At 36.2% G+C, this 25105-nt stretch overlaps 3 protein-coding genes across 4 annotated transcripts; all 3 read right to left on the bottom strand.

Moving 5' to 3' along the window:
- Positions 1-1202: 1202 nt before the first annotated feature.
- LOC122196853 (uncharacterized) lies at positions 1203-5145 on the bottom strand. Of its 2 annotated transcripts, none has more exons than XM_042900107.2 (2): positions 2140-5145; positions 1203-2060 (listed from the first exon to the last, which is right to left on the bottom strand). In XM_042900107.2, the coding sequence occupies exon 1, from the start codon at positions 3837-3839 to the stop codon at positions 3087-3089; it is 753 nt and encodes a 250-aa protein (XP_042756041.1). In that variant the 5' UTR covers positions 3840-5145; the 3' UTR covers positions 1203-2060; positions 2140-3086. The 2 variants fall into 2 exon arrangements, with proteins under 2 accessions (XP_042756041.1, XP_042756042.1); XM_042900108.2 differs by having other exon boundaries at positions 1203-2308; positions 2368-5145.
- Positions 5146-11054: 5909 nt separating this feature from the next.
- On the bottom strand, positions 11055-11663 carry LOC128132757 (uncharacterized). The gene is made up of 2 exons (XM_052769692.1): positions 11510-11663; positions 11055-11428 (listed from the first exon to the last, which is right to left on the bottom strand). The coding sequence occupies exons 1-2, from the start codon at positions 11661-11663 to the stop codon at positions 11055-11057; spliced, it is 528 nt and encodes a 175-aa protein (XP_052625652.1).
- A 9183-nt stretch (positions 11664-20846) lies between these two features.
- Positions 20847-21755, bottom strand: LOC111914428 (uncharacterized). The gene has a single exon (XM_023910169.1). The coding sequence runs from the start codon at positions 21753-21755 to the stop codon at positions 20847-20849; it is 909 nt and encodes a 302-aa protein (XP_023765937.1).
- Between the last annotated feature and the right edge of the window lie 3350 nt (positions 21756-25105).

The following is a 25105-nucleotide window of genomic DNA, read 5'->3' as shown; positions in this document are numbered from 1 at the left end:
AATGAGATTTTCAATTCTCATTTAGGTTGTGTCGGCTAAAAATCACTTGATCTGAAATTCGAATTCCAGGCTGTATACTGTTATACTAAATCTTAGAAAAATCATAACTTCCTCATACAAAGTCATATTTGGACGTTCTTTTTATGCATGTTCTTGGTTTAACGTATACTACAATTTTCATTTAGATCGCTAAGGCTAAAAAGTAATTTATCAAAAATTCACTTTTTACGTTACGCGGTGTCGTGCCAGTTTAGCCGTAAAACTTAGACGGGTCATAACGTGTTCGTTATAACTCGGATTTCAGCGTTCTTAATATGTATGGAACCCTTGTGACATATACTATAACTTGGTTAAGATTATTCCTTCTAAATATTCTTCCATCAAAAAGTCATTTTTGACGCTCATTGTCTCTAAATTGACTAGCCCGAATCTGCGGTCGTTGTAGTATATGGCAACATGGTATGGTTGGGTTGAGGCAATCTTGCTCTGTGTGGAAGCCAACAAACTTGGGAGCAATCCTGACATAAGATGTGGGCTAGTAAGGCAAGCTAGACTTATGCTGTGGGCTCCGGAGTAAGCCATACATGAGATGTTGGCCGGAAGACAAGTCAAACTGATGATATGGGCTCGGGGGTAATCTAGTATGTTAGTTGTGGACCCAATATGTATGTTGTTATATGTTTGTGTGGTGGTATTTTGGAGGGACTCACTCGGCTTCGTGCTTACAGTTTGGTTTCATGTTTTCAGTTTCTTCATATGATCGGGGCAAAGCGAAGAATTGATCATGCACATCCTTCAGTTTTTATGAGATTCGATTTTTGGATGCTCTGATTTGTGACTATTGACACTTTGGAAACTATGTTTGTAAACATTTATGGTTTTGGGTTGTTTTTGAAAAATAAAAGATTTACCGTTGAATTTAGGATGTTACATTATTGTTATTCTTTTTAATGTTACTATAATATAAAGTCATACCACCTGGATCCCCACCCCTTCCACTGTTTTTACTCCTTCCTTAAAAGCTCTCGACATGTACCACCACAACTGCCGTCTCCTGATGGCCGTTAACACCATGTATTCATTTAAGTTAGAGAAACATAATAACAAATCATTTCTTTGTATAGTTCATTTCACAATCTTTAAAATGAAACACATTGAGGAAAAACAAGATATTATGTTACTAAATAAAACTAATTTGCCAAACTAATTATTCACCTTAAAGTGGTACATACATACTTACTAGTTACTATAGAGTTTCTCTCATTCTTCTTTATAAGCAGCTCCATGCATTAATAGCAGTACTCGATCCATTATAGAGCATAGTAAAGCTCAATTCGTGATGTAATTAATTGGACTGTTTTTTTACATTCACAAGCAAGAAAAGTTTGAGCCAATTGGGAAATAGGCAACTGGAATTGGTGCATTTTTTCTTCTTTTCACCTTTGCTTTATGATCGTCATCAACGTTCTGAGCTTTTCTTGATGCACCATTTTTACCATTTCCTTCATCCATCACCTTGTTTATTTTGGTTTTGACAGGCTTTTCACGAGGTCCCTAGAAAACAGAGATGGCAGGGGAAGATTTTATAGAGAGGATAATATAGGAAAAGGTTTTCGTGTATTATTCAATGTGGAGAAGATAGTTACAACGTACATAATGCCTGGGTATTTAAACCTAAAGAAATGCAGAAAAATAAGGATTACTAACTACTAGCTAGAGACCAGGTAATACATCCTTACGTGGTGTTGATTTATTCCTCCTACTCAAAATAAAACTTGCCTAATAAAATAGTAAAAACAACTTCTAAATTACTCTATCACATCTGGTACATTCATTGTTTTTAGGCTGCTCCTAACCATCTCCAGTACAGACCGATTTCTCCTTTCTACCACCCCATTATGTTGTGGAGAGTGGGGTGTTGTATAGTGCGGATTGAGCCTGATATTGTTACAATACATGGTGTATTGATTTGAGAGGAACTCCCCTCCTCGATCTGTTCTAAATGCCTTCATCTACCCACCTGTCTCTACTTCAACCTTTGTTATGAAATTCTTAAATGTCTGCAATGCTTCATCTTTTGATTTTAGCAGGTACACCCACATTATTATACTGAAATCATCTACTAGCAACATGAAATACCTATTTCCAGCTGCTGTTGGTGGTGTAACAGGCCCACACAGATCACCATGTATGAGCTCCAATCTTTTCTTTGCCCTAAAACTTGTACTCGATGGAAATGGGAGTCGAGTTTGCTTCCCAATGAGACATCCTTCACATGGTCTTGATGGGATCACCATCTTGGGAATTCCTTCAATCAGGCCCTTTTTAGACATCAATTTTAGTGAGGTAAAGTTCACATGACCTAACCTTGTGTGCCACAGCCACATTGGATCTCCAATTTCAACAATCATGCACTTTTGATTCACTTCTTCAAGTTCTATTTTGTATAGACGATTTGGGGACTTCTTCACCTTCATAAGTAATCTACCCGTTCTGTTATGAATCCACAAAATTGGCTCCTTTATCTTGATCTCATCTCCACTCTCTGACAAATGATGTTGCTGCACAAGTCAGGTATGTAGTACACTTCTTGGAGTTTTCTGCTCTCCATTCTTACACTGAAAAATTATTGAGCCTTTGCCCTCAATTCTAACTTTGGATTCATTTCCAAATTTGACATACCCTTGTATTTTCTTGTTCAGATCACAAAACTTCTTTTTATCACCGGTCATGTGATTGCTTGCACCTATATCAAGATATCATAACATCGACTGATTTGCCTCCCTACCTTTGGTTTTCAGTTTTGGGCTCACATTTTCTTCATTTAGGAATAATTCACCAGACTCTTCTTTTTTTACAAGAGAAGAAAGTAGTAGTGCAAGTTCATTGTCTTCATGTATCAAATTATTTTCATGACTCTTCTCCTTTCTTGGGTTCTTACACTCAACTGCGTAATGCCCGAAATCCTGGCAGTTATAACATTGTATCCCACTTTTGTCTTGGCTACTGGATGAACCTTTACTCCTTTCTCGTTGTTGATGTAAGCCACCCCTTCCTTGACCACCACGACCATCGTTGTTTCGATCTCATCCCCTGCCTCGTCCTCGTGAACCTCCAAATCCTCCTCGATTTGACTTAGATTTGGATTCACCTTCTCCCTTTTTCTTAGTTCTTTCTGACCACTCTTGATAAGTCAAGAGAAGTTTTCGATCATCAGTGTCTCCATGCCCCTTCATCCTCTCTTCATGGGCTTTTAATCGACCTATCACTTCCTCCACACTCATCGTGTCTAGGTCCCCAAATTGTTCAAGAGTTGAAGCAATTTGAAGGAACTTTGATGATACTGCCATGAGCAACTTTTTCACCACATGGACCTCATCTACAATCTCTCCCAAAGTGCGCATGGTGCTGACAAAATTGGTTACCTTTGCGGCAAAATCATCAACACTTTCTGTCTCCTTCATGATTATAGCCTCAAACTCAGCTTTTAGGGTCTGAACTCTTGCAGTCTTCATTCTATCTGCCCCTACGAACATTGTTTTCAGGGCTTCCCATGCTTCTTCGGTTGTTTTCTTTTCAGACAACGACATGACAAACTCTTCAGGGATTCCTTGATAGATGGCCGCCAGTTCCATCTTGTCCTTCTTTGCCTCTACCACCGTGTTGGCTGTTCGAGGCTCAACAACTTCCCATACACCGTGGGCTTGCATGAACACACATATTTTGATTGCCCATGCCCCGTAATTATTCATGGATAACATTGGATAATGGAGGGTAATTTGTCCGTCTTTATCACCATTGCTTCCTGACATCTCTTCTCGAGACTGGTACTTGGGCATGCACCTGAAAGCTCTGATACCACTTTGTTGGTTTTGACAGACTCTTCACGAGGTTCCTGCAAAACAGAGATGGCAAGGGAAGATTTTACAGAGAGGATAATCTAGGCAAAGGTTTTCGTGTATTATTCAATGTGGAGAAGATAGTTACAATGTACATAATGCCTGGGTATTTAAACCTAAAGAAATATAGAAAAATAGGGACTACTAACTACTAGCTAGAGACCAGGTAATACATCCTTATGTGGCCTTGATTTATTCTTCCTACTCAAAATAAAACGTGCCTAATAAAACAGTAAAAACAACTTCTGAATTACTCTAACAGTTTACTTCCGAGAAACAACTAAAGCTAGCACTGGTGAGAAACATGATTCACCTTCCTTTCATTTCAATGAAGACTCTTTTTTCTATGCTTTAAATTGTTTGTCGTTAAAAAGTTCATCCCTAGTCCACTATAACATTATATATTACAAAATTGCTTCGTCTAGATCTATGTGGCACTCACATTGCGTCCACTATGCCATAATAGAATTACCATTTGAATTGCCTTATAATGGTGTAATGAAGACATCAATTTTTTTTTACTCACCAATTGTGTAACAAACATGAAAACGAAATACTTATAAGGAGAAAATAAGTTTTCTTCCTTATTCTTAGAAGATCAGAATTGATTAGGATAAGATTCCTAGTCAATTATCTAAATCAAATATAAAAAAAAGTTGTCTTTTATAAAAGCAGAAAAATGCGTTTTTGAAGTCCTAAACGATCCCAAATGGCAAAAAAAACATTATGGTGAATTAATTACTTCAACAATACACACTTCCATTCATACTACTGTTGTTATTATCAGACCCATCATCACTTGTACCACGTGCATCAAAGCAACTAGAATTGGTGCGTTTTTTCTGCTCTTGCCCTTCGCTTCGTGGTCACCATGAATGTTCGGAGCTTTTCTCAATGGAACATTTTTATCATTTCCTTCATCCACTACCTTGTCTGTACCCGGAAAGCAACTAAAGAAACGTGATATAATAGCCATCTTTATCAAAGAAAAATGGAAGAAATGGAAATTTTCTTGTTAAATTTTGTTCTTGCAAAAAGCTATGTTGAAGTGCGTTCTCACTTCTCAAATATTATGACTGATATCCTTAAATCTGGAATATTTATACACCAAAAAGAATCAGTTTCTTGTAAATTTCCCACTAATTTCTTTGGCGCGTGAAGGAGGATGATGGAATAAAATAAGAAATGTATGTCTTTACTGTTCTAAAAATTTTCTTTTTTAGTCAAACACATTGTACCCAGATGGGTTATATATATATATATGTTGATTTAGTCAAATAGATTGTACGCAGATGATTTAATATCGATTTAATAGTTATCAAACCATGCATCATGACTTGGCCGCCAAGAAAATTAAATAGTGGACCTCAATTTATCTTAGTTTCAATATTAATATAATTTCATTTTATAAACCGTGTTATATTGAGTTTTTTTTTTTTTTTTTTTTTTTTTTTTTTTTTTTTTTTCTGAAAATTAAAATATATCCACATGAATTTTAAAATTAGAAATAGTTTATTTCAATTCAAATAAATCCCCAACTAAAGAATTCTAATTTTTTTGTAGATGTGTGAGACAGCAAGAAGATCCCTTGCTGTCCTTATGGTTCGACTTTAGAGAAGAATATTTTTGATGATCGAATTGGAAGACTAGTTAATTAAATGTAAATACTAAAATATAGATCATATATAAATTAAACGCATCAACTAATTACAAATAGATTATTCTAAAGTGCTATAAGAGACACGAACATACGGTCTATCAAAACTTATAAAAAAAAAATCTTAAAATTGAATATATAAAAACAAATGAAATTATACATTAAAATGCTTCTTCTGCTACGCTGAATAATAATACATGCATACTGAGAGTTTCAAGAACGTGGAGTTGAACCCATGACCATTAATTCCATATATATTCGATCCTCTCACTTTTCTCTTAGTAGCTCCATGCATAATGCATCTATACCTGTACTGGATCCATTAAGCATAGTAGCTAGAGCTTAACTGGACTGCTTTTTTTCTTTTTCTTTTTTTATATTTACAATCGAGAAAAGTTAGAGGCGACTGGGAAATAAGCAACTGGAATTGGTGCGCTTTTTCTGCTCTTGATCACTTTCGTTTTGTGATCTCCATCAATGTTCTGAAGTTTTCTTGATGCACCATTTTCATCATTTCCTTCGTCCATCACCTTGTTTGCTGCACCCGAAAAACAACTAAAGAAACCTGATATAATAGCCATCTTAATCAAAAGAAAATGAAGAAGAAAATTTCTTGTTAAATAAAACTTGTTCTTGCAAAAAGTTTTCCTGAAGTGCGTTCTCAATGTTATGACTGATATCCTTAAATCTGCGATATTTATACACCAAAAAGAATCAGTTTGTTGTAAATTTCCCAATAATTTCTTTGGCGTGTGGAGGAGGATGATGGAATAAAGTAAGAAATGTATGTCTTCACTTTTCTGGAAATTTTCTTTGTTAGTCAAACATATTTACGCTATAATCACTTTCTAATTAAGGCTTGGCAGCCAAGAAAAAAATAGCGGACCTCATAATAGTTATTTCATCTTAGTTTCAATATTAGAGTTACATTTTATAAAACCGTGTTTTATTGATTTTTTTTTTTCTGAAAAATAACATAAATCCAAATGAATTTTAAAATTAAAATAAGGATGAGGTGTGAATTTTGATGGAACAAATTCCTCATTCATTTATTAAATAAACAAACTTAATTTGTCATTTAGTATTACATAAACAAACTTTGTGTTTAATGTACAATTCGTTTACAACAGTATACAAAGAACCTTATCCATATAATATTTGCATGCATGCCAACCATTTCTTTTTCTTTTCTTGGCGTGGGGAAGAGGGTGATGAAATTGGTCACACAAAACATCTTATTGTGATTCAGACATTTGAAAAGTTAGTGGCAAAAAACCAACATGTAGGTAGTGATGTTTATACGAACCCTTGGCCACTAAGGGAAAGCAACTCTCCATTGAGTGAATATCTTTCGTTTTTTCTGGATATTTTTTCAACTTTAGAGGTTCAATGTGCACTACCAACTATTTCTATAATTAATCGTGCAGACCAAATTTAGCCCTATCCTATATATAAGACCCTAGGTAAGCATTTGAGAGGTATCTTGATTCTTGAAATTCAATAAACAATTTCCTTTTAAACACTTTTAATTGTTACTCTTGCTTTCTTATTGGGCACCATATAGGCATATACCAACATAATTATCGTGCATGTTAGCATCTATACAAATGATCATTGCATATATTATGATTTATAAAACACGAACTTGTTTGAATATATCACGTCACATGTTTCACAAAGATAATATAAAGTAAATTACATGAATAGTCCATGTGGTTTGTAATACACAACGAAATAATGCTTGCCTCTCTTTGAATATTAAGAGTATATTTATACAAAAACAAAGGGATCAATGCCTAAAATAGAATACAATCAACACTAAAATAATATCGGCTAATAGCCCCCCTCAGTTGGAGCAGGAGGAGGACGTATGCTTAAACTGGATCTGAAGTCCAAGAAAAGAGAACAAGGCAATCCTTTGGTGAAAATATCTGCATACTGATAGGCGGAAGGGGTATGTAGAACACGAACGTGACCAAGGGCAACTTTTTCCCGGACGAAGTGAATGTCCATTTCAATATGTTTCGTGCGTTGGTGTTGTACTAGATTACCGGATAAGTAGACAACAGAGACGTTATCACAATAAACCAAAGTAGCAGTCTTGAGAGGAGTTTGAAGCTCAAGAAGAAGATTACGCAACCAACAAGCCTTGGCAACAACATTAGCCACCCCACGATATTCAGCTTTGGCACTTGAGCGGGACAGAGTCGGTTGTCGTTTAGTGGACCATGAAATCAAATTATCGCCTAGGAACACACAATATCCTGATGTCGAACGACGTGTGTCGGGACAACCACCCCAATCAGCATCAGTATATGCAATAAGCTGAGATGGCTTGCTAGAATATAGATGCAAGCCGAGGTGAAGAGTACCTTTTAAATAACAGAGAATGCGTTTTAAAGCATTTAAGTGGGGTTCCCGTGGTGCATGCATGAAGAGACATATTTGTTGAACAACATAGGCGATGTCGGGTCTGGTAAAAGTTAGATACTGTAGAGCACCGGCTAACTGGCGATATGCACTAGGATCAGCGACAAGATCACCAACCGAGGAACTGAGCTTAGAGTTAGTGTCTGTGGGTGTAGCTACCGGTTTACAGTTTTCCATGGTAGGTCTTTTGAGAATTTCACCTGCGTATTTTTGTTGTGAAAGAAACATACCGCCTTTAGAGTAGCTAACCGAAATACCTAAGAAGTAAGTGAGTTTACCGAGGTCATTCATGTGAAACTCAGATTTTAGGGAAGATATGATCTGCGCCTTGAGCTGATTTGAAGAGGCTGTAAGAACTATGTCATTGACATAGACAAGTAGATAAGCATATTCATTATTTTTCCGAAAGATAAACAAAGAGTTGTCACTCTTACTACAAACAAAACCAATACTAAGCAAGTAGTGAGCAAATCATTGATACCAAGCTCGTGGTGCTTGCTTCAGCCCATATAAAGACTTGCGTAACTTACAAACATATCCGTGAAAACTTGGATCCACAAAACCTGGAGGTTGGTGCATGTAGACTGTTTCCTTGAGATTCCCATGGAGAAAAGCGTTTTTTACGTCAAGTTGGTGAATATGCCAGTGACGACTCAATGCAAGACTAAGAACAGTCCGAATTGTTGCAGGTTTGACAACAGGACTAAACGTTTCGTCTTAGTCCACACCAACCTCTTGTGATTTACCATTAACAACCAAACGAGCTTTGTATCGCTCAAGAGACCCATCATAATTAAATTTATGTCGAAAAATCCAATGGCAACCAATTACATTGTTATCCTATAGACGAGGAACCAAATCCCATGTATTTTGTTTAAGTAAAGCATTAAATTCATTGGTCATAGCACAATTCCAGTTTTGGTCAAGTAGGGCTGCCTTTGGAGAAATAGCAATAGGAGAAATAGAACTAGAGTGAAGGGCATATTTAGGATTTGGTTTACGAATCCCACTTTGAGATCGTGTATGCATAGGAGGGACACGAGTTGGTTGTGGTGGTGATGGAGGTGGTGGTGGTGGTGGTGGTGTTGGAGGTGGAAGTGGTGGTGGTGGTGGTGGAAGAGATGGAGGTCCACGAGGGATGGTCGGTAAGGATTGAGAGGGAGGAACAGTGGCACTAGTATTGTGGTTGGTACTAGTGGTAGGAGGCTGTTGAGAATGATAGGATAAATAAGGAGAAGGTGGTATATCATTTAGAAAGTCATACGAAGAAGGAGGATAAGAAGATCGATTTTGATAAGGGAAGGTTTGTTCATTGAAGGTGACATGGCGTGAAATTATAGGTTTGTTATCGGAGAGTGTATGACATAGGTAACCACGGTGATTAGGTGGATACCCAAGGAAGATAGAGGGTATCGATCTTGGGGTTAATTTGTTTGGTGTAGTAGAGGAAATATTAGGATAAAAAAGACACCCAAAAGTACGAAGATGAGAGTATGTTGGCTTGCGTAAGTAAAGAATTTATGTAGGTGTTTTGTTTTTGATGGCAGTAGAACGTAAGATGTTGGTTAGGTATGTGGCAACAGAGAGAGCATGGTGCCAAAAGGAAGGAGGTAGAAAAGCTTGAAGAAGATTTGTTCGAATCATGTTATTAATTATGCGAATGATTCGTTCAACTTTGCCATTTTGAGGCGAGGTATAAGGACAAGTGAACCAAAATTGAGTACCAGTTTTAATGAAAAACTGAGTAAACATATAGTTATTGAATTCTCTACCATTGTCACATTGAAGGTTTTTGATGGTTTTATGAAACTGGGTTTGAATAAATGTGTGAAACTGTTGATAAATTGAGAAGACTTGAGATTTTGATTGTAAGGGATACGTCCATGTAAAATGAGAGAAATCATCAAGCAACACTAAATAATATTTATGACCAAGTTTAGAAGCAACAGGAGATGTCCATAAATCAGCATGTATTATATCAAACAGAGCAAAAGTAAAAGTTTGAGATGGAGAGAAAGGTAAACGACAATGTTTTCCTAAAGAACAAGCATTACAAGAGTAATCAAATTTAACACCAGAATTTGGAAAACTAGTCCTAAGCAAATTGAAAACAGAATTCCTGGGATGACCAAAGCGGTTGTGGCAAGTTGAAGAAGAAACATCATGAAGAGAGAAAGAAGAAGGCTCGTTGTTGACATTGGCGAGAGTGAAGGGATAAAGATCACCGGTACTATTGTGCCTCATAAGAACCTTCTTCGTGATAAAATCCTTCACAAAAAAACCGAAATGGTCAAATTCTATGGAAACCCAATTATCCCGAGTAAATTTTCTTACGGAAACCAAATTTTTAATAATTTGGGGAACATGGAAAACATTATGGAGAGAGTAAGAATGATTAGGGAAAGAGAGGATAGTGGAACCTTGACCAGTGCTAGGAATATTTGTGCCATTACCAACTAAAATAGATTGCAGATTACTCAAAGAGATATAATGGGAAAGATTACCTGAGTTGTTGGTGAGATGAGAAGTCGACCCGGTGTCCATATACTAAGAGTTATCTGGTTGGCGAAGATGCATGGTGTTGAAAGCAGTTTCAAGTTGAGTTGGGGTCATTGGTGTACCATGCTCAACTGTGTAATGGGCTTGGGGGTAGTAGGATGCTGGGGACGAATCTGAGATGTAGGTGCTGGACCAAGAAGACCCAATTGAGAAGGGTGTTGGGCCGCAGTAGGATAAGGACAAGGTGGGATGGCCCATGAAGAAGTAAGGTAAGTCCATGTGTTATACCAAGGGTAACAGTTGGACCCGTAATTGTGAGATGGAGACCCATTGAATCCTCCACGCCCCCTTCCTCTTCCTCCTCGCTGACTTCTACCTCCTCGCTGACTACCGCCACGATTGCCTCCCCTGCCATCACCACGAGTTGGGTTGCTGCCATTATTGAAGTTAAAAGGCTGGTGGTTAGTATCAGAGGAGGAAGCTGACACTTTTGGAGCGACAGAGCTGGTGATTAGGGTTTGCGGTGTGTGAGAAGACTGATTGTTACGACGAGTTTCTTCAAGAATTAACTAAGACCAGGCTTTGTTGAAGCTTGGTAGAGGTTCGGTTTGTTGAATGAGGGTTGCTATAATATCATAATCACCTTTAGTCAAACCTGCGATAAGTTGTAACACCATTTTAGTTTCAGAGATAGGGTTACCCACATTAGCGAGTTGATCAGCGAGATTCTTGAGGCGAGAGGAATAATCAGTAAGATTGGAGAAAGAGTCAGAACGTGTGGTGTTGAACTTCTCTTCTAAATACACTGCTCGAGTGGCTTTATTGTCTTGAAAAATTTCTTCAAGACGATTCCAGAGTTCAAGGGCAGAGGCACCTGGTTTCAGGATCGTTTGTCTAAGATCAGGTGAGATTGTGGCGAAAATCCATTGTTTGACAATGGCATCTAGTCGCAGCCATGTAGAATCGTCAACGTCAGCGGGTCGTTTGGCTTATGGATTGATGTGATCGAGAACATTATATGCACATGCATGGATATTGAACAACTTCATCCATGATGGATAATGTCCATCAGTTCGATCGAGGATAATAGGTATGGAATTTTTGATGTTATTAACACCAAAAGCAGGGTAGAAAGATGGAGATGATTTTGAAGAGGAAGAATCTTCAGATCCTGGCATTGACTGATGTTGAAGAAGAGGAAGGCAACGATTAAGGAAGATGCGTCGTAGGTAAGAAAAGAATAGGGTTTAAGATTTAAGATGTATTAGGGCTCTGATACCATAATACAGAGCGAAATAATGCTTGCCTTCTCTTTGAATATTAAGAGTATATTTATACAAAAACAAAGGGATCAATGCCTAAAATAGAATACAATCAACACTAAAATAATATCGGCTAATAGTTTGGACCACCTAAAAGTTTTATCCTTGTCTTTTGTTGATGGTGTTTAGTTTTTGCCGTTATCCCATAACAAAATGACAAATTTATCTTTTCTTCTATATTTATTATTATATTTAATTTCTCATTTGATATTACTTTAAATTAAAGTCAAACCATCTAGGTCCACACCCTCTTCACCGTCTCTCCTCCTTCCCTAAAATCTCTCGGCATGTACAGCCACAGGTCCACCACATAACTGTCATGCCCGACGACCGTCAATACCAGGTACTCATTTAACTTCGAAAACCATAATAATAAATTATTTATTGGTAGAATTCATTTCATGATCTTTAAAATGAAATGCACATAGGAAAAAAATATTATGTTATCAAATAAATCCAATTAGCTAAACTAATTACTCACCTTATGGGGGTGAGTGATTTCAAGCTAACCTAATTACCTCATAACCGTAAGTGAAGTAGCTCGTCGACATCTACCACTTCTTTGTCATCAACAACCTCTTAGGAATCCAAATTGTAAACATCCATGATGTCTTTAGTCTTTTTGAAGGGTGGGTAAAAAAATACTCCCTCCGTCCCAAATTGATAGTCATACTTTTGACTTTTGAAGTCTTTTCTCTTCAATTTTTACCTTAAATATTTTTAACTGTGTTATATATTACTTGATAAAACTTATGACAATGAAAAAATATTTAAAATACAATCCATTCATATATTTGTAGATAAGTCGGAGTTTTTTTTTATTTTTTTTATTTTTAATTTTACCGGAGGTGGTATGTAGACAAATAATAGATTGAGGCTTCTTTTACTGGAGATGGAAGGTGGCTAGACAAGGGATGACAACGGCTAGACAGGACGTTGGCTAAGATAGGTGGCGTCGGTAGCCAGTGTTTATGGGTTACCGACAAAAGCTAATGACCATTAATGGGGCCATTACTGTGGATGACGGTGGCTAAGACAAGCGGAGAAGGCAGGTTGGGTCTCCGGTGACCAAAAAGGTGGTCTCATAGAAATAGCATGGCAAAGCCTTTCCACCTCACTCTTTCCATTCAATGTGAATGGTTCAATCACAAAAAAATGTGGCAAGAAAGGAAGAAGACCGAAGAGGAGAAAATGGAAAAGAAGGAAAACAGCGGGGATAAGAGAGAGACTCAACATGGGGGAGCTGATCAGTTCTCTTGTCACACTTGTTCTACCATGCTTACCATGGGAAAGACATACCACCTAGGATATAACCGACAAAGAGAATTCATTCTTCTTTGGATGGACCAACCCAAACCTTAGAAGGCAAAGGCTGAGTGACATCTATCTCAACACATACATGAGCAAACATGGGGTGAGCCAAGACAAGAGTGCGCTCATCTGTACGAAGGAATTTTCCAAAGGTTCCTACAAGACCTTTAAGGTATGCAAGACTCAAAAATGGCAAGGGAAAGTAGAGAAGCCGAATCCAAACTATAGAGAAAGAGGATTCATATCTAGGATGAAAATGGCAACCAACGAAATAACCCATCCTACTCCCTCTAGTCTAATTTGTTTGTTTTTTAGAACAATAATACGTATAAAAATAAAGAGTTGACTAAAAAGACACCCTATTTTACCATATACACACCTTAATTTAATTTTAAAATATTTTTATTGGTTGAAATTTGATTGTTTTCAGAAAAAATTGATTATAAATAGTTAAATATATATTGACTTTTTATAAATGAGTCAATGAGTTGTGGTGTTTTATTAGCATCACCCATAAAGATAAGTTTGTTATTGTACCACAATAAAAACTAAACACCGTTAATGGGAAGGAGGAAAGATGCAACAAATTCGAATTAAACAAAACAAAAGTATGAAACGTACAGATTAAACCAAACACATGGACGATTTGTAATTTAATCTATAATATACTTTTTATTCGTAAACATTATGGTTGTAATATAAAGTATAAATCTCATGATTACCATATGTGTATAAAATACTATTTTTGATGTTTATTTAGTTATATAAAGCATCATAGAATAACCTTAATTAATTGTTCACAATCAATTGATACCCTTTACTTTAAACTCGTTTAATCACCTATATCCTTGATACAAAAAACACATGCTATATCTTACACAAACACAAACACAAACAACCACACACTCCATAATAGTTCTTTGGATAACGAATTTTGAATTTTGTCCATATTTAAATAATTATGTTTCTTTGGTATATGTTTCAACTTTGACATGTAAATAATATGATAATATCATTTGTAATTACTAGTAATATTACCATATTTTGAATATGTAAAACAAGTTTACGTGTTAAATGTATACGAAAAAAACATATTTATCTAAATTCGAACGAAAACCAAAGTTCGTTACCCTATTAAGTCATTAAGATCGTAGAAATGAAAATATCCAACTGCACTTGGTCGATCTTCTACTCATGCATCATAAGATTGTACCTTGAGCTTCCCTTGATATACACCTGGTACATACATACTTACTGAGAGAGTTTCTCTCATTCTTCTTTATAAGCTGCTCCATGCATTAATAGTTATACTCGATCCATTAATCACAAGCATAGTAAAGCTCACTTCGTGATGTTAATTGGACTGTTTTTTTACATTCACAAGCGAGAAAAGTTTGAGCCGATGGGAAAATAAGCAACTGGAATTGGTGCGCTTTTTCTGCTCTTCACCTTTGCTTTATGGTCATCATCAACGTTCTGAACTTTTCTTGATGCACCATTTTTACCATTTCCTTCATCCATCACTTTGTTTGCTTCCGAGAAACAACTAAAGAAACCTGATATAATACCCATCTTAACCGAAGAAGATAAAGAAATTGAAATTTACTTGTAATTGGCAAAAATATTTCTTGAAATGTGTTGTTAATATTATGACTCCTACCCTTGCATTTGCGATATTTATACACATCTATAAACAACCAATTTCTTCGAAATTTCCAATAATTTCTTGGCGTGGGGAGGAGGGTGATGACCAAACAAACGAAAATTTTGTTGGTGGTCAAACACATTACAGTGTACACAAATCACTTTCTTAGGCTTTGCCGCCAAGGAAAAATAAATAATCCACTTTATTGAATAAATGTTTCTAACTTTTTATAAGCTATTTATTTTTATATTAATATTCAAATTTTATTTTGTTCATTTTTTTTAACTGGAACATTTTATCTACTCTTACGCTAACAACACCTATTCCACCCATGTCCACGACGGGACTTGAACCCTCAAGTTCAAAGAGAAAGGACACCACATGATACCGCTAGGCTACAAGCCCTTTGGTTGTTTATTTTCTATTTCTGAAAAATAAAAGATATCCATATGAATTTAAAATTAAAGTTAGTTTATTTCACTTTAAGATATCATTAAAAAAAGAAAAAGAAAAAGAACATCATAAATGGTCCCTATGTTTTTCTGAAATCTAAAGTTTAGTACTTAAGTTTAAAAAATTTCACAGATGATCCATATGTTTTCAAAACTTTTGATGTTTGGTCATTATTGTTCATTCCGTTAAGTTTTATCCGTTAACCGAAAGATATTTTTGTCATTTCATCACAATAGGGACAAGGAAAATAGATACCATGATACATAAATGCATGAAAACACAAAAGTTGTTGGGATTCAGGTAAGTCTTGAAGTGTGCTTGGGTTTAACGATCTTTTTTGAATATTACACAACTTTGTGTCAACCACCATGTGGCCTTTTATTTGTTTTTATATGATTTTGCTTCCCGGATGAAAACATATACTTCCAAGTAATGTAATCAACTAACCCGTTGAGACTACCAATATCATCAAGTATTCATGTACGGAATCTTTTTACAGGCTACTACTGCATTCTCTATATATGAGGTGTTTATAGTGATGCCATAGCCATGAACTTGAATCAAACTTGTGGTTATTCATGCCATTTGTTGGTTGACAAAGAGTTGTGCAAACGAATTGTAGCCTAAGCACGCAAAACACTTGCTTCAAGTCTTACCTCAAGTCTTGCAAGAGACTAAATCATGACAGCTTTTATGTTTTCAACAATCTTGAGGTTATAAAGAGGTGGCAGTTTAGCTTGTGAAGACAAGTGTATACATAACCGTGATGTAGCTAATTAAAAAGAGTGTCTACAGAAAATAATTGGTTTCGGTATAAATTGTCTTGAGAATGAGTTTTGACTCTTCCCATCTAAAAATGGAAAGGACTTGTTTAAGCATACTGTTTGTTCCTTTGCTGGAATGGCTAAAAATATTACATCTGGAAATATGCTCAAGGCCAACTAATTTGTACAAGTGGATGTATGCATGTGAATATTGATGTAATACGTTTTATCCGTTTTCATCACAAGAGGGGTGGGGGTGAGCTTAATTAAGGCTCTTCAACCAATTATTTTGATTAAAAATATATATATAAAAACTAAAAACACATAAAGACGAATTAAATATGACCAGGAATTAATAAATTTAACATAACTTTATTAAAAGGCGTAAATTGAATGTTTTTGTTACATATCTTTTTGATCACTCATGTAAAACGAAATGAAAATTGTGTTATATATACAAACCAAAATCGTGTCGTTTCTATTTTTCTAACTGCAACTCCCTGGCATCAATAGTTATACTCTATCCATCAAGGGTAGTGCTTTCTCTAGATCTTTACAAACATTTATTCTATATTTCTACAAACGAGAAAGGTTTGAGCCGATTGGAAAATAAGCCACCGGAATTGGCGCAGTTTTCCTGGTTTCGGACTTTTTTGGTTTGTTGTGAGCAAGAGCTTCTGTTTGTTTTCCTTCAACTGCGACTTTGCTTGAACCAGAGAAACAACTAAACAAACCCAACATAACTGCCATTCTTAATTTTTTTAATTGTATCAAATAAAAATTATGAGTTTTTATGTTTTTTTTTTTTGGGATGAAGCAAAAGCCATACTTTTTTCTCATATTTATTCACAAAGATTTAACACACTTCTTTGAAGTTTCCTAGTAATATATTTTGCTTGGGGAGAACGCTGATGAAATTGGTCAAACTGGAACACGTGTCTATTGAATTTTGATTCAGATTGAACTTTCTTAGAGTGAACAAGTCCAACATTACTTATTTTAATCGGACTAATATTTATATTCTATATAGCCCTGTCTTTTTCGGCTAGGTAAATCTGGGTTTTTTCTCTGATCAAATGGGTCTATTCTTGAATTTTGTTGAACACTCGCTTGATTTTCATTTTTGACGGATTATATATTTTGGAAAACTAGTTGTTAGCCATAAACTATAAACCGGAAATTGGTAGCTGAAAGTTTTAATTTTATTTGTATAAAAGTGTTCAACAAAAATAATTTTAAGTTTCTTAAAATGTAAAATTATATAAAAACTAAGGCCGCGTTTGATTCACATACTCTTTTTGAAGAAATTGAAATCCGTTAAAAATTGGAATTTGTCTGAAATTGCAATCCAATTCCATATTCTGTTTGGTTGGTGAGAATCGAATTTGAATCCAATTTCCATATTATGTTTAGTTTGCAAATGGAACTGAAATAATATAAAATGACAAAATTATCATTTTTTGTTTTTTTCTTATTTTTTTTATAACTTATATGTAAAATATGTTATATAAATTATAAAATAGTAAATGAGGGTGATCGTGGCAGTGATGTTGATGGTGGCAATAGTGGTGCTGATGGCGACAAAGGTGATGGTGGGTAGTGGCGGAGGTGATGACGATGGTGGCGGTAGTAATTATGATGATGATGGTGATGGCGGTGTTCATGAGTAGTGGTGGAGGTGGTGGGTGGTGTAGTGATGGAGGTGCCAATAGTGGTAGTAACAGTGGTGCTGATGAAGGTGGTGGCGAAGGTGATGACGGTGGTGGTGGTAGTGATGATATGTTCGCGATGGTGAATGATGGTGGAGGTGGAAGGTAGTGTGGGGTAGAGGTGATGGTGGAGGTGGAAGGTAGTGTGGTGGTGGTAGTGATGATATGTTCGCGGTGTTCATGAGTAGTGCTAAAACTAAAATGGGTAATATGATAATTTTCAACAATTTCACTTGAAAGGAATTTTAATTCCTTAAGTTTTTTGATGAAATTTATTTTCCCTCGTTGGAAGGAAAAATTGATTCATTTAGAAATTCATTTTTTTTTTGAAACGGCAAATATATTAATAGAGGGTACCCCAACTAGCAAGGAACTAGAAGAGGGAACCAACAAACAAGATACATACAGTTCATAACTTACAAACCAGAAAATGGAGATACTAAACACTCCTCCCAGTTACAGATTACATTTTTGCCCCTATGCTTTAACCAATAAAAGACCATGGACTTAATGCGTTCAGTCCCCTGACGTACTGAAGTACCCTCCATTCGAAATAAACGTTTGTTCCTGAAACTCCATAAGTTCCATAGCAACCCATAGCTGATGGCGGTAAACCTTTCTCTTTTCGAATTACAATTCCCCCAGGTAGTAGTGAAATGCAGAAAATCACCAATAGTTTTTATTGAAATATGATCACTTCTTACACCGCACCAACTCAAAATATTGTTCCTGATCTGGGTAGCAAACAGACAGTCAATCAGAATATGATCAGCACATTCGTTCATCCCAATGCACGAACTACACCACAGAGAATTGACCAAAGTACCCCTATTCTCTAGTGCTACAGCTGATGGAATACGACCTTGCGCAGCTCTCCAAATAAAGCATAATACCTTAATTGGGACCACCCTACTCCATACGATTTCAGATATACCAGGAATACTAACTTGCAGCTTGTCAATAAACTGTCTTAGGGAACTAACAGAGAATAGACCATCGCCCGATAACTTACAGATCCAGTGATCCACTCCCGGCCTTAAGCAGGTACCAGATACTTCACTAGTGAGGGCATTGACATCAGATTCAAGCCCCATAGCACTAGGGCTGGACTTACAATTCCAATCTTTATTCAAGTTAGCAATTCTATCGGCTACGGTGCATCGTTTCCTGGCTTCCAATTCAAATAAGGAAGGATACTTTATTTTTAGGCTCCCCGAGTTTAACCAATTATCATACCAGAATAAAGTTTTGTCCCCAGCTCCGACTTTTATTTTGAAAATGTCATGAACATCTAGGTTATGCTCTAGCAATGTCTTTTTGATTCCTGGAATAGTATTCCAGACTCCACTATACTTCCGATTAGATAGATGATCAAAAGGTTTATTGGATAAGTTATGGATCCCTTGGGTCACACGAGCCCATAGTGAATGGTTTTCATTCTTCAATCTCCACCACCATTTTATGAGTAGTCCAATGTTTAAGGCCTTTATGGAACCCACTCCCACTCCCCCATCACCTTTCGCTGCTATCACTTTCTCCCAACTAACCCAGTGAATCCTTTTCCTATCATCACATCCACCCCATAAGAATGTTCGCCTTATCTTCTCTAATTCTTCTACTACACCCAACGGAGCTTTAAATAAGGATAAGTAGTAGGTAGGCAGGTTACCCATGACTGTCTTTATTAAAGTTAGCCTCCCCCCGAACGACAGGGTTTTAGCCTTCCATGTGGAGAGTTTGGAGTGAAATTTCTTGATGATAGGCTTCCAATATTTAATTAGATTCATATTGGCGCCAACCGGAACGCCGAGATACTCGAATGGAAGAACACCCGCTGCATACCCCAATAGGTTCGCCCAATTTTCTGTTTCTGCTTGGGTGGCACCAATACCAAAAACCTTTGACTTATGAAAATTTACTTTGAGGCCCGAAGAGATATGAAAGCACCTCAATATACGTGCGAGGTTCTTGAGATTAGACCGCGACCATTCACCTACAAACAACGCATCGTCAGCATAGAATAAGTGAGATATGCTAGGTCCGTTACCTGGGATTTGAACTCCTTTGAAGAGCCCTTTTTCACAAGCCGATTTAAGAGCCACATTCAACCCCTCCATTGCAATAATAAATAGGTATGGAGATAGGGGGTCACCTTGACGAACCCCTCTTGAGATAGGAAATTCCTTCGTTGGAGATCCGTTGACTATCACCGAACCCCTAGACGAACTCAGGCATCCCCGAATCCACATCCGCCATTTGTTCCCAAAACCCATTTGTTCAAGTACCGAATCAAGATATTGCCAATTCACCGAATCGAATGCTTTGTCAAAGTAAACTTTGAAGAGAAGGATATTTTTCCGTGTTTTCTTAGCCCATGTACAAACCTCATTAATCATGAGAGGGCCATCAAGTATGCAGCGCCCTTCCACATAAGCCAACTGTTCGTCACCAATTAAACTCCTGATAACCAACTTTATTCGATTGGAAAGTATCTTACTTATGATTTTGCTCAAACACCCAATAAGACTTATAGGGCGATAATCGTTCAAAGATAATGGGTCTTTGATTTTGGGAGCTAGAGTGATAAAAGACGAGTTACACCCTCTTGCAAGTGAGCCACACTCCTCAAAATGTTTTACAAACTTCATCACATCGTATTTGATAATGTCCCAGAATTTTTTCAGGAACGTAAAGGTAAAACCATCGGGTCCTGGGGGTTTTTCACTTCCACAATCCCAAATCGCAGCCTTAATCTCCTCAAGACTGATAGGAGATTCGATTCTAAGGGCATCCATCATTGGAAGAGTCTTGAACATCGGGTTGATTAGTTTAGGTCTAGAAACATGACCTTCCGAGAATTTTCCTTGAAAAAATCTGAAGACTTCCTCCTTGATCTCGTTGACCTCCGTAGTCCACCGACCGTTAATCAACAGACCATGTAGAAGATTCCTCCTATTTTTGCTGTTAATGAACCCATGGAAAAATTTGTTGTTCTCGTCACCGTCGATGGTCCATTTGATTCTAGCTTTCTGTTTCAGATCCAAAGCTTTAAATCGTTCCATCTCCATTATCCTGTTGATCCCGTTGTTCCATATGTCCATTTCTGATGAAGAAAGAGGTCTAGATTCCGCAAGCTTTTCAATCTCTTTAACCAGATTCAAAGTGTCGTTGAACACTTTTTTTTTTCTTTTTGATCCCCTTCCCACCGCCACTTCTTAATCATCTCCTTCAAGAACCTGAGTTTAGCAGCCATATAAGGAGTACCATACCCTTTAAATTTATTCCATGCTTCGGATACAACTTGATCGAAGCCATCCCTAAGGAGCCAAGAGTTAAAAAGTTTAAACGGTATTGGCCCGAAATCTGACATGGCAGATGATAGGGTAATGGGACAATGATCGGATAGTTCACGTGGGTGTGCTGTCACAGAACTAAGAGGAAAAGATGACAAGAATTTTGGACAGACCAAGAATCTGTCAAGCTTGCTTAATTTGGCATCAGCCCTGCTCATAAATGTAAATCTTTCACCGCCCATGTTAAAATCCTTTAGATTAGCTTCCTGGATGAATGTGTTGAAGGCAAAGGCGCTAGCAGGACAGAATTGGGAGTTACACCTCTCACCAAGTTCACACACTACATTGAAGTCTCCAAACATAACCCACATGCCAGGTCTTAATTTTATGATACTAAGTAGTTCCGTCCATACGTTCTTCTTTTCAGTTGGGGACTGAGGACCATACACATTAGCAATATTCAGTATACCATCTTTGTTCTTGCATTTACCAATAACTACTAGAAAGTTACGGTTCTTAATAACATCTCCTTTTTGAAAAAGTCTGGTATCCCATATAGATATGAGACCCCCCGATCGACCACTGGAATCGACCCCAACAAAGTCATAATCATTTGAATCCCAACAACCTTTAACATCAATATTTGAATAGTCCGACAACTGAGTTTCCTGTAAACCAACAAAGGTTGCCTTATGTTTGATCTTTAGCCTCCTAACCCAGCTGACTTTCGCATCTTCACCCACCCCCCTTACATTGAGTGATAGAAAATTCATTAATCACCATCGCTAACACCCCGACTCCCCACAACCTCGACAAGAACGTGGTTGTCAACCTCCAGTTGAAAGCCAATTTCATTCCCTATGGCCACTGTTTGGCGGATTTCATTGGATACAGTCTCATCATGTTCATCAGAACGGATCTGATTCGTAGCTGAGTTGGAAGGTTCTCTATTAAGATCCAAAGAATTGTTGCTGGAAGGGAGAGGATCATTACCATTCTGGGCTGAAAGATTGGAGTGTACAGGAGGAACTTCAGTGATGAGGGGAAGGGAACGACAACCTCTAGCTTTTTTTCTTCTTTTGATTTTAAGATCGCTGCTACAACTCTTAGAGCGGGATGACAAGTCAATACAATGGGCCGTGTGAGCGATATGGGCTGGTGGAGTAGAGTCCGGGACAAGATTAGTGTACACGGAAGGCCCATAATTGTTTTTAGGCCCAATAGTACTAGAATTAGGATCCGCCCCACTACTCATCGGGTCTACGCCATCACTGCATGTAGACTGTAGTACTCCCAATATTTGCGTTCTTGCTTAGTACTTGTGGAATTCCAACCGCCTTGCTTGGATTATCCGCCTTGACTGCTACTTGGGAAATCACCACCGTGGGATCAACAATCGTCATGATTACATTCTCATTATTCTCCAGGACCTCCAGAGACTCTTCAGTTCCGTCGTGACATTTCATCTTCTCCGGATGAACTACCGGTGCACCTTCGGATCGGAATTCTCCATCCTCTAGATCGTTATCATTGTCCTGCAACCATGTCTCAGAGACCCTTTCATCCTCGACGTCTTCATCACTACCTTCTGAGATGGATACGTCATCCACTTTATCGAACTACTGAATAGGTTTGAATGCCGACCAATCATCGGTATATTCAACGACCCCGACCTCATAAATTACGCCATCAACACAGATTTGGATCTCTTCGTTAATCCACTTCATTCTCTTTGTGATTACCCCGACCTTGCCCATAGATAAGTCGCTCCTATCAAGAATATTGTCAAATGGACTTATGACCTGACCAAATCTACTTGCGATCCTAGAGAAGTTGTCAACGTCCCAGAATCTTAGGGGAACTCCAATAATTTTATTTTTTTTTCAATTCATTTTTTTTTATAATTTAGTTTTTCTCTATGTTTGGGTATAAACTAATATTTTAATTTACCAAAAAAAAATATCGAGACTTCTTTACTCGTTTACTGTTTTCTTTTTCCTAATTTTCATCAACAAATATTGTTTTGTCAAATTCTTTGTGTTATTTCGTCTAGTAATCATCTCATTATTTCATTAACTCTAACATATAATTAAATATTATTTCCAATAGTTAACATTTTTCAATAGTTTTTTTTTTTTTTTTTTTTTTTTTTTTTTAATTTTACTTAATTAATCATTGTCTATTTATAATGTTTTATAAAATCTCATCCATTTAATTAATTGTTTTTAAACAAACATCATTTTCTAAAAAATATTTTAATAAGTAGTATCATTAGAAATAAAAGTACATCTGACCTTTATTTCATAAACGTAAAATAAGAAAAAATTAATATGTCATAGTTACAAAAAGTTGAAAATATTATATAGTTGTTGTAATTTATATTTTATAAATAAAATGTGATGAAATCATTGATTGAATAATTCATTAACTAATAAAAAATAAAAATAGTTAAAACTAAAATATAGTTAAGGGTTAAATGAAATACGATTTAAAGAAGAGAGGGTTAAATGTACTATACATGAAAATATTTTGGAGATACCAAGTGATAAATAGTCTAATGCAAATAATATAATAATAAGTCATAAAATTAGCTTTTGGAGATACTTTTAAATCAATTCCATAATTAATTGTATGATTATTTTTGTAAATCTTGTACTTTTTCAAGCCTATTATACTTTTGTTTGTTTATAAAATTTCAATCCACCTAAGGTGTTTACGTTTTGGCTCTTCGTATAAATCATTCTATTTTCCCATGGGTCAAATTACTATAAATATATAAAATACAATGGGTCCAATGGGCAAAGCAATCCGGACCACATGGGCCGGATATACTATTTACATATACTAACCAGTAATCACTATACACAGATTAACAGGTTTCACATATAATTTACCTTTTCCATATGCTAACACATAACATCCATATATATACAAATGATCATTGCATATTTGATGGTTTATAAAACACGAATTTACTTATAAATCATATCATATGTTTCACGAATATTATATACTCTTTATTCATAGATATTGCGTTCGCAATATCAACTACAAATCTCATTATTATTATTTACATCCATTTAATACTCATTTTAATGTGTATTTAGTTTTTTTATAAAGCATCATAGAATCAACCTTAATTGATGACAGTCAATTGATGCCCTTTACTTTAAACTTGTTTGATGGCCTATACAACACATGATAAGCCATCATTAACACAAACAACTCAATTATCTTTACACTAACAGAATTCTTGGCTAGATGCATGTTGATTTGAGCACGCGACAGCTACATTATATATGCCCATAGTCGCACCAAATTTATATGAAGTACTAATTTCAAACATCCACAAATACTAATGTCCAAACTAACCCAAACTTTTGTGACTAAACTTAATTATACATTACAATATTCATCAACTAATTTCAATTCAAATATTTTTGTCTAAATTTCTAAGACATACATTATCTATCAAAATCTATAAAAATACTAAACCGAATATGCAAAAGTAAATGAAAATTTACATCAAAATGCTCTTGTTCTTCTATGGTGCATCAGAATATTTCACTCGATCCATTAATAAGCACAGTAAAGCTCACTTAATTGGACTTTTTTTTTTTTTAACATTTACAAGCGAGAAAAGTTTGAGCCGATAGGGAAATGAGCAACAGGAATTGGTGCGGTTTTTCTGCTCTTGATCACCTTCGTTTTGTGATCTTCATCAACGTTCTGAAGTTTTCTTGATGCACTATTTTTATCATTTCCTTCGTCCATCACCTTGTTTGCTGCACCCGAGAAACAACTAAAGAAACTTACTGATATAATCGCCATCTTAATGGAAGAAGATAAAGAGATTGAAATTTAATTGTATTTTTTTTTTCCGGTAATAAGATTTCTAGAAACGTGTTCAATAGTTAATATTATGGCTGATAACCTTAACAACATTAATTTGCGATATTTATACACCAAAAAAACACTTAATTTCTTGGAAAGTTCCCAGTAATATCTTGGCGAAGGGAGGAGGGTAATGAAATAAAGTAAACTAATACAATTTATGTCTTGACTCTTGACTATTCCGAAAAGTTTCTTTGTTAGTCAAATATATTGAACGAAAGTCACTTTC

This window comes from Lactuca sativa, chromosome 3 (genome assembly GCF_002870075.4).
Source record: "Lactuca sativa cultivar Salinas chromosome 3, Lsat_Salinas_v11, whole genome shotgun sequence".
NCBI lineage: Eukaryota > Viridiplantae > Streptophyta > Magnoliopsida > Asterales > Asteraceae > Lactuca > Lactuca sativa.
This window is presented reverse-complemented; position numbering and strand designations above follow the sequence as displayed.

Excerpts from the sequence above, each read along its gene's own strand:
- LOC122196853 (XM_042900107.2), bottom strand. The coding sequence starts at position 3,839 with ATGCCCAAGTACCAGTCTCGAGAAGAGATGTCAGGAAGCAATGGTGAT.
- LOC128132757 (XM_052769692.1), bottom strand. The coding sequence starts at position 11,663 with ATGCCAGGATCTGAAGATTCTTCCTCTTCAAAATCATCTCCATCTTTC. Across the intron at positions 11,429-11,509 it reads GTTGTTCAATATCCATGCAT|ATGCCATTGTCAAACAATGG; the intron begins GTGCATATAATG and ends GGCTGCGACTAG.
- LOC111914428 (XM_023910169.1), bottom strand. The coding sequence starts at position 21,755 with ATGAATTTTCTATCACTCAATGTAAGGGGGGTGGGTGAAGATGCGAAA.